Source organism: Galendromus occidentalis, unplaced genomic scaffold, assembly GCF_000255335.2.
Source record: "Galendromus occidentalis unplaced genomic scaffold, Mocc_1.1 scf7180000077458, whole genome shotgun sequence".
Classification (NCBI taxonomy): Eukaryota; Metazoa; Arthropoda; class Arachnida; order Mesostigmata; family Phytoseiidae; genus Galendromus; species Galendromus occidentalis.
The window spans coordinates 87,624-98,120 of NW_003805446.1; the positions used below are offsets into that span (position 1 = coordinate 87,624).

At 53.3% G+C, this 10,497-nt stretch overlaps 1 protein-coding gene across 1 annotated transcript in view; it reads right to left on the reverse strand.

Annotated features, from left to right (window-relative positions):
• LOC100908086 (EGF like, fibronectin type III and laminin G domains protein pikachurin) overlaps positions 1–9,346 on the reverse strand; it is a 78,927-nt gene extending 69,581 nt beyond the window's left edge. The window contains exon 1 of the mRNA XM_029111648.1: positions 9,217–9,346. Coding sequence (XP_028967481.1) covers positions 9,217–9,346 — 130 coding nt within the window. The remainder of the gene's footprint in view (positions 1–9,216) is intronic.
• Between the last annotated feature and the right edge of the window lie 1,151 nt (positions 9,347–10,497).

Consider the following 10,497-nt stretch of genomic DNA (forward strand, 5'->3'; position numbering starts at 1 on the left):
GCATCCACGTGACTCGGGCTCACGCGAGATTTCGCATCGACAGACACCTTCGAATAGGTCCTCTTCCATTCCAGCCAGACGAGGGTCGAATTCTTGAAAGGACATCCGAGGAACAAGGAACACGTGGGAGCATCTTTCGTAGGCGAAGAATGTCGAGAGCTCGGCAAGCGAGGGCGGTTAGGGAGCTCGTGTGTTGAATATTCAACCGCTGAGCTCGCTCGCCGAAAGCTTGGGCAGCCGACGGGCATGCACCCCAGGAGCATGTTTGTATAATTATATAGATATATATATACACGGCCATAGCTGGCTTCACTGGCAACATGGATACCGAGTGATCTAGCGACGCATGACATGGCCACAAAGGAACCCGCAGCGACCAGGCAGGTAATTAGAATGACGCAGCACTGACAAACTTCGCCGGTCAGTCGGACCGTTGGCAACGGACGATATCATGGCTCCGTCCACGCTGGGCATCATCTGGGGGACGAGAGGAGCGGGCCGGCCGTAAAGAGCCCCCGAGTCGGGCCGCCGGCCTCGGAGGTTGTCGGAGGATGTTTTCCGCCAGCAATTCGACGAGAGGAATAAATAACGGCGAGGCTTTCTCTGCTACGGAATCCCCTTGACCGCCTCGGACGGCTGCCACTCACCGAAAGCGTGTGGTGTTCTCGGTGTGTCGCCATGCAAGGATCAAGGTGCGTCCCGCGACGGACGACGACCCAACCGGACGATCTAGCGGACGAGCAAGCGACGGACCGACGATAATCAGGCCTAAGGCTCTTACACATAATAGCCTTATCCTCGCTCGTCTTTTTCATCATTCGTCGGAGCAGCAACTGCTGGATGCCTCTCTCGTCGTCCGCGGCCGGGCGGCGAGCAGCGTCATCTATTCTTTTGGCCCATCCGAGCAAGAAGCGACCGCCAAACTTTCAGGAACCGCGCGGGCTAACCGCGGACTAAGTTCTCCGAGAGCGTCCTGATCTGCTATCGAAGGAGGTACTCCGAGCCCCAAGGAGACTTCTCACTCGCTTCGAAGCCGAATGTGCACGACGACCTTCAAGCATCTGCGCTCCGGATAGGAAATCGACTGCGCCTTCGGGCGGAATTCCCGCCGGAGGAATAGACACAACGGAACAGTGAGAGCTATTCTCGGATATCCTTTCGCGGACGAATCCACTCGTTTGGGGAAGGATGGGGCTCCTGACCAGCGAATAAATGGCGAGAAAGCGGGTCAGAGCAGGTGGCCGCTTTCTCAGACGAAAATTTCATCACTGAAGATTAAGTGTCGGCGAGAAGGACATGGATATCAATTTTGTCCACCGACAAAAACTGAGAAGCAGCGGACTTCGTTCCGCCGGGGCTGCTGTTTTTGTTATTTCACCGGACTGCGGAGCTCGATCCCGTTGTGGGGAACACGGGGAAGAAAGAAACGGAAAACTACGACGGCCTTATCCAGGGAACCGGATGTTTCCCCGCTTCCCGTGGTTTCCGCCGTAACTCGCCATTCCCGTACCTCGGCTGTCGTCTGCTCCTCGATCGAAAACCATGGAGAACGTTGACCGGTGACAATGATCCCCAGAACCTGGGCCAACCGGGAGACGACGAACAAACTGTAGGAAAATTTCCTCCGAGACCCGGTGTCGTGCGCTCCAGCGTGTTTTCTCGGTCCCGCTGTTCGTCCGTCTGTCCCTTTCCGTCGTCGTCGTCGGTGGGCTCGCTTGTCCGGCAAGAAAGTTGAACGAGCGCAGCCAGCTTATTAAGTCGGTGTTTCAAACAGCTGCGTGCCGTTTTTGACCCCTGCACCTCCTTCTCAATGCCGCGGACCACTCGCGCAAGAGTGTGATTGCGGGTGGAGTCTTGGCCGACCAAAGCGGCCGGCGGTCCGCGGGCTCGATGTCGTCAGCAGAGCAAAGCAGCGCCGCCATCGTCCGTCGTCCAGGTAAAGCCACGAGTGTAATTAAGAGAAATGTTAAGCTCAGCTTGGAGGCTCAACTTGAGGGCCAGCCACCAATCCAGCCGTTTCTGGCTGCTCCGCTCCCCTCCTCTGTTCCCGAAAGAGTGCCGCCGCTTTCCTCGCGGACTCGGAGGCGGACAAATGAGCTACTTTCCTTACGAATCTTCCTCTATCCACCGAAGCTCTTCTCGTCTTCCCTAGTTCGCTGAACGCAGATTCCGTATCGAAGCTCCTATTCCGTACGCGGATTAAAAAGTTGGCTTGTAGGTGGGCTACGAAACTCGCTGGCCCGCTCGCTCGCTCGATAGCTGGCCGGCTGCCGGCGCGACGTCACCAATGGTTACCGAGCAAACACGGAGATCCATCGCTGCGACGACGCATCCCGTTCCGCTCCGTGGACTCTCGTAGATTTTCGTGGACGTTGACGTAGAGGATTCATCCTGATTTCACATATTGTGATAGATTGTCGTAAAGTGGATCGAGACAGTCAATCAGTCAGCTATCCCGATGATGCGCCGTAGGCCGTGGGGCATTTCGTGGATTCCCTCAAATGAATGATACTGAATAGGATGAATAGGATGCTTTCGACTGGAAGCCCGTACCCTTGCACCGAAGAAGGCAGGCTTCAAGCGCATCGTCCACATGAGCAGACCTCTCGATGGAAAATGGGAAAATGGCCGACTCGCCTACAATAGCAATCCTAGGAGGTGGGTATATTGAATCGCGAAATTCCGGACGAGGCATAGTACAATAATTTCTCGGCTGCCGATTCGTCTTCTCTATGGTTTCTCAGCTCGCTCGACTCCAAACGGCATCAACGAAACCTCAATGGAGCTTACAGAGGCGAGCGAGTCACCGAATGAATGAGCTAAGGCAGCCACCATCGCAAACTCTACCTGACTGGCAGGATAATAATTGCCGCCGGCGGACTCCCCACCAGGCACAACGGCGGCATAAAAGAGTTGAGTCATCCGTTGCTGCGCTTAACCCTCTGACCGGAGATCCGATGATTCTCCAAGTGACTTCGGGACTGACCGACTCAACACAGGAGGACTGTTCCTGCTTCGAAGCGCGAGCAGCAACTCCCGCTGTCGTCGCATTGTCGCTTCTTCGAACACCCAATTAGGCTGGATAGAGCTAAGTAGAAACATTCGTGCGAGGCTGTCTAATGGCGACGAGTTTTCGGTCCTCACGGAGCCATGAACTCATTCGTGCTATTTCGGCCGCAGAGCACGACGCAAACAGCGGCTGCGGGGAAAGGAATCCGAATCGGAAGCTCGATCGGTCAATACACATGAGATTTCGGAATAGACGCGTTAGGTATAATAATTATTGTAGTATTTTCAGTGAAGTCTTGCTCGACGAAGGATCGATGTTTCAGCCATTTCAGTCGACGGTAGCGCTACGTGTTGCTCCAACGTATAAGCGTTCGGCGGCAGAGACAGCGTACACACACATACGCTCAGAGCAGAGATAGAAAAGTTTGATAAAAATCTCTCTTTACCTGACTATACGCCTGTGCGTGAGAGAGACGCCCAGGCGTGCAAATGTGAAGCGTCTGAAAGCGCATAAAAATGGAAACTGCTTTCTCTCAAGCGCTCGCAAGACTCCACCTAAAACCTGGCTCTGGGACGATAAGACAAAGGACGGCCGAGCAACTGGCTTCATCATAATCCCGACATTATTCGTCCGATGGATGAAGAGCTACGGAAGTGCTCGCTTGGAGAGACATCGCGTGGGAGAGATATAAGTTGAGCTTCTCCGATCCGCTTAATCTTCGCGACTTGCAATGAATAGATTATCATGATATCATCTATTTTCTACTATGACAGAGATGATCACTACGCGTGCGACTCTGCGAACGGATTCGTCCGTCGAATCGTGGCAGAATGAAGCCGCTAGACGGGATGCAACAAGCGCGGAATCTGCGGCGGATTTTCAACGGAAAAGAAGCGAGACCGGCACCGCACGGCTTCACTCGTTTCTAATTTGGGCTCGCGGCCCCTCGGATGGTGTCCTCTACTTCAGGTTGTTTTCGGGGCGAGGGAAATGTGTAGGCGCGGGAATAATGAATGCAAAACAAAAAATTACGGTTGCGCTCCTTCGTTCATGGAGAGTCCGACCGCTTGAACAGAACGAGCGTTTTCGGTCCCGACGTTTCCGGGTTACCCAAAATTCACAACGCGAGAAAACGCCTCACAGCGGACGCATCTTCTCTCTCGGATAATGGATCACGGCTCGTATCGCGTCGGAAAATGTGTTTTGCCGGGGACGGATCTCAACCGCAGCGGTTAGTAGGTTGGGGCGTTTTTTTTCTTGGATTGCTCCCCCCGAGACAGAAGTGTCAACAAATATAAAAAAAACGCGCAAGCCGAATCGGAGTTTCCGAAATCAATTTTGGGCTAGCATCTCTCGCCGCATCCCAGAGTTTTTCTCCCGTTCGCTCCCTCGGCTTTGAAAAGCGAAAGGGAGAACACTGACGGAAGAGAAAGGTGTACACAGAGTCGAGTTTGTGTGGAGTCCCAGCTCTCGGTGGCTGCCGAGCCGATGGCTGAGAGGGGAAAAGTTCATGCGGTCGAGTTGTACTCGCTGACGCGGAGGCCAAGAATTTTAGACAGACCGGAAAACTCACAGAAGCCTCAATTCCTTTTCAGATGCAATTACTCGCTGGATCCACGCTGAGAGCGCAGGAAAGATAAGCGCTCGGCAGGTCATCCGTCAGAGCCGAGCATCAAGCTCCGGTTTCCAGAAGAGCGATGCAAACTTTTTTTCAGCGTGTTCGCCGCCAGCGTCCCCATGGGTGTCAACGGACAGGAGTGTTGCCTATTGATAAGGGGGCCTGTGGGGCCTTTGCTGCAGACGAACACTCGTCGTGACAGCAACGCAGGTAATGTCCCATGACTACCCAGCCCCGGCGCTCGTTTCCCGCAGTGCCCTCAGAGGGTCCAGACGGATTCTATCGCACAAAACAGCCAGCAGCTGACTCTACAGGGATGAAGGCGAAATTCCGCTGCCATCGAAAGCCGCCCTGCGGAGTATGACTCTAAAACGCACCCTCCGCCGCCTCCACTGCGGAGGCGCATTTCGATCGGGTGGCGAAGATGGACTCGGAACGGAACTGCTCAACCTTACACGAAATAAGTTTATTCCACCCGACTCTGACCATATGGAGAGATTTGAGCGGGTTCTCGACCCTTCGGTCGGCGGGAGAAAATGCAGCATTCAAGATCACTCTTCTCAGTCGTTGGGATTCGGAGGAATTTTTCCCGCTCCTCAAATTACATCTCGACAAGTACTGGGGCTCGCGTGAACTCCGTGCTCTTACGGTAGATCGATGATGGACACTTGGATAGAAACGCAAAGTTTGGACTAACGATGCGACTACCTAATTAGGTCCCAATGTATTTTCGATGCGATTCGTCGACTGTGCTTTCGGTCGCTCTACCGAAAAGGTCTCGTCGGTTTGACCCACGGCACGACCGTCGGCATCGATCGGCAGGACTAATGAGGTTCAACAAACTGCTCGACGAGCGTACAAGTCTCGTTCGGGTCCGATTAGACGCCCTAAATATTGGTGATCATCATCCTCCGTCCCCAAAGAATTTCGAATCTTCAGATAGATCATCCAGGGATCGCTCCTTGGACACACACCGAATGTCGAAACCTGACCTCTCTCAGACGACGATCGACTGCCTGGAACGAAGCGAGGAAACTATAGCTCTTCCCTCCTGTGTTGGCATCCTGCTACCAGCGAGCTGGAGCTCGAAGCGCATCAGTTCGAGCTCAGTATCGATAATTTCGATTCCAGAAGACCAGACTGGAATACGGTTTTCGTCGGCTCATCTGACACCAGCCAAGCAACGATCCGTCTCGTTCAGTCGGAACTCGTGGAACGATGCCGATCAAACATCCGAGTCCGTTGTTGATTTTCGAAGTCGAGAGGAATCAGTTCGAGTCTCGATGCGAGAGACTCCCTCGTTGTAAACGTGTAAAGAGTCACGATCGCACCAGTGTATGCATAAAGTTTACAGTTCCAACTCACTCCGAGTTCGAGTTCTCGTATAAGCAAACGAGAACAGCCGCTATGGAAACATCGCCACCAGCGCAGAGCAGTCGAAGCCGAGGCGGTAGATCGAGCCATCGGGCCATCACGTCCTCAGAATCAAATCCTCTTCCCGATGGCGAGCTCAAAGTGAAATGCACTCTGGCAAATTACAGTCTCACCTATTCGCCCTCCCTCTGCTCGGGGAGCGTACCTGGGAGGCAGCTGGGCGGAGAGATACGGAGCCTCCTTCCGTCGAAAAGAAAATCCTCCATCACGTTTCGCGTTATCAATCAAACCACGGATACTACTGCCTCTTCGCGATTTCGTTCAGGATACGGCTCTGTTGCGTAGTCGATAAAACCACAGCGGACAAGGGACCGAAGCGAATTGACAAGAAACTTGCCAGTCCAGTGCAAGCCTCCTTCGATTCAATTCGAAATCAACGGGAAGTATACGATGATGTTTCAGAGCGTTGCTCGCAATGGCAGACCGAGGCCCGCGGACGATACGTAGCCCCAGTCGGATGCACATCACATTTGTAGTCCTTGATCATGTCCTCTGGATCCAAAGTTCTCGAGACAACGCCTTCTGGCTGAGGCTGATATCAAAGCGGCTTCCTGCCGCGATCGTTAGTCTTTCTGAATATTGTCTGCGTGGGTGCCGCTGGCGGCTTGAGCTGTATTTGCGCTCAGTCTGTAGCTCCATCATCGGCTCGTGGCGGTCTCCATAGCGATGGAGTCTAACTGGATTCGGCTAGTCACTCCTCGCGCACCAATTAGTTTATGGTCTATCTAAGAGCCTCATGCAAACAATTGAAACAAGGTGACGCATGGAAATGGGGTGGTGTCGGAGCTCGCGGCACTCCGCGTTTACCCTCACACGCGCACTCACACAACCCCAAACACTCGAGTCCACATGGGCGCGAGCAAGGCTCGGGGAGGTCAATGACTTTAAAGCGAGCGAATTTTTTTCCAACCTAATCCAAATTGCGATTCGGAGCCTGACTTCGAAAGGTGCCAACCCACCATGAAAAGGGCAGTCAGGCCTCGAGTTTTGTGAAGCCAGCCATCACCCTGGGTTGATTATTTCCCTCTCGCGTTTCCTTCATCTCCACTTTGATCCGCGAGGCGACAATCCGAAACGTTATCTGAAGTCTGAAAGTTTTTCGCTCATCCGCTCAAATCCGTACGGTGAGCTTGGAGAGTCAGACGAGAGGGGAGAGATTTCCGAGCCGTAGGTCGCGGCCGGCTGATTGCGGACGATTCCAATTTATGTCTTTGTTGACACACAGCCACTTGAGTATAGCTCCTGATATGCCTACCGGAAGAGTCGCCCGATTACCGGTCGAGAGTCCATGAGCACTTGTCAAGACGAAGGGTGAAGCGCACCGAACAGCGCGAAGCATAGGAACCGGAACTACAACTTCTCCCCGGGCTACCACTCATTTGCCCGCGCGAACCGAGGTCGCTCAAGAAAAAATTACGTCTGCGACGACAGAGACCCTTTCGCGCTATTTAAGCGGAAAGGTGGCCGAGAGAGTCGGTTCCTGCGGGAGAGTCGGATGCGGCCGCCAAGAGTGTCATTTCGAGAATACAATGGAGGACGGTGGGGGCCCGAAAGGAAAGAAGTCTTTTTCGCTCCTGTTGTTGTCCTAGCAACCTTTCCGGCAACTACCGCTGTCACCGTGAGTTCCTTCCTCACTCCTCAGAGCGTGGGGAATGAGGGGCCGGTTCCTTGGTCAGTCGGCCGACCGACCAACCGGTCGACCGACCGAATGACCAACCCAACGAACGCTTGGCCTACCCCGCCCCCGAGGGCCTGGGCTGTCGGTCGCTCGAAAGGCTCGCTGCAGGACTACAATCGTCGTCGTTGTCGCTACCAGCGGCAAGTACTCGGACAAGAGGGGAAAGGAGTATAAAGAAAGTCTGTCTGACCAAACGGTTGAGAACAAACGACGTTCCTCATCCTCGAATCGCCTCCCGACTCCCCTGGGTCAGTCGTCGTCGTTGTCATCGTCGACATGGTGGTTGTCGGGAGCTTTTTCCCTTAATTCCGACTCGCTTCGAGAGCTATCCCACTGTCGGCCGGACGAGCCCTCATTCACTCGCTCGCTCGCTCGCTTGATCGTATTCCGAAACTATCGGCGCCGCCGTGATCGTCACCGACGCGATATCCGAGCCGCGTTCCGCAGTACGAGAGCGGCACCGAATGCTCCTGGTGTCAGTGGTCGGGCTTGCCCCAGCAGCAGCACTCGTCAGAGCTTTTCGAAAAGCTTGTTTGGTCTCAGGAGATGCGTGTCTGAGAAGTTCAGTGCACTGCTGTTATCGCAAATCCTTCACCCTCACCCCGCTCCAACTAAAAGCTTCCGTCTTGGATTCACAGCTCCAACAGTCCGTGGACGCTCTTTCGTCAAAAAAAAGGATACGAATGAGTTCAGGAACGAGTCAGTTCAACTACTCGGAACGGTGCGGCAGGCAGACTCATTAAACAGCCCGAATCATTGGATAACGAGTCGAGTCATTTGGAAAATTGACTCCAAACAATTTGCAGGAATCATGACCGCTCGAGTGGGCTCGCGCGAAGTCCTCCGTCAGGTTCTAACCTTTTATGACAGTGTATTCGTACCGCCTCCCGGAAGTATTTCATCGATGTTTATTTTCCCGAGCTCACTCCTTCGTCGGTGCTGTTTTCATTGAATTCGATTCCGAAAAAAACCACCATCTCATTCGTCGAACACGGGGCGCGCTAACAACGTAGTCGACAGCATGACGAAGCAGAAGCTCTCGACTGTTTCCCAAACGAATGCGCGATCCATGCGTGAAGCCAGAACTGGAGAGCCGGAACGTTCACGTTGATCTAGGCGAGGCTCCCCGAAGACTGGCTCGAATCTGAACCGCTCGAGAAATTATTCTGAACGGTGACATTTGATCATGGGGTAAACACTTGACAGCTGAATGCCGCCAAAACGTGGCGATTATTCCTACTGTGTCCCTCTTTCCTGGCTCTTCGACTTTTCCCCGAGGCCCTTTGACATCTCTCTGGATTCAGGGATGACACCGACAACGATGGCGCCCCGGATGGATGGGACGAAGGTACGTCGAAAGCCTCACAGACGCAGCTTTTTCGCGAACGAAACACGCGTCCTTCCAGTGTGCGTGTGCTTACGACGTTCTATGAAACGCCGGTGGATTTCCGACTCCAGAGGCGATTTGCTACTCACCTTGGAAAGCAGCCTCGAACGTTTTCGTTCTCAACGGAAGCTGTAGAAGTTCCTCGGAAATCGACGAAGCACAAAACATGAAGAAAACGGCGAATACTCCGAGCTCTCGTAAAGCCCTGAGCGCCGCCATTTTGTGTGTCCGAGAAAAAACTTCTTCGAGATAGTCTACAGTTTCGCCTTGCGAAGCCGCTTCTGTTAACAGATTCCACGAACAAATTGCACTGTTATTCCTCAGGGATTGGTCGCTACAGTTTGCGTCCGTCACGAAAGCCGCCTAGTGGACGTTCACGGCCTTAATCCACTGCGGCTTCCGAAATACACATTTCACCGAACGGAACACTATTCGGCCTGTCAGCGCGGGGCGCATCGTCCAAACTGCTTTGCCCAGAGCTGGGGAAGAACAACTCAGGAGCAGGAGGGGTGCGCGCGCAGTACTCCATGGCCCTCGACCGCGGAGGAGGGCAAATTTCCTCGCCGCCATGCTTTGAATTCGGCTCCCAACCGAGTGGTGATCGATTTCACATTATTATTATTCTCATCCGAGGCGATACACGGAAATATTCGTTCGCGGCTGAAAACACTGCGACTTCGGTGCCGTCGGCGTCTCGCTCATCGTATCGGAAAGATCACAGTTGTCGCGAGACACTTTTATTCCTATGTATTTCCGGTGCTCCCTTCTGGTAGCGAGCGGAAAGCGTTCCTTCTGTTCATCGTTCCTTACCTAGAATAAATTAACGCTGCTCGAACGGGATACGGGCTCTCGATCTGAAGGCACTACTCCTCCCCCTGGGCGATTCGAGGTAGCGAGAAAAGCACGCGCCTGCCGGGAGAATCAATGATTTTTTTTTACATAAAGTTATATATATAAATTAAATAATTCGGACATTCTCTAGTATTCGTCGTAATCGTCAACATCGAAATCCGAATATTGATCCATTAGGCCCCCGTAGTCCGGCCTTATATTGAGGAGATCTCGCCCCATCAGGCGACGTCGGACGATGCGTCGCCTCCTTCTGTTGATCATCTCGGGGTATGAACCAATGTTTGGTAAGCCTCCGAAACCTCCGAGATCGTCGAATCCAAAACCATGTTCAAATCCCATCCCGTACCCCGGTCCAGGAACCAGCGTTCTGAATATCTGATCTCGGAGATGTCTCTGATAGATCTGCAATAAGCTTTTTGCTTAGCAAGGCTGTGGATCATGGCAGACATTCGACAAGAAATGCGATGGGAGCTTTGCCATCGCTGACGCTTTGAACGACACAGACAAAATTCATAATG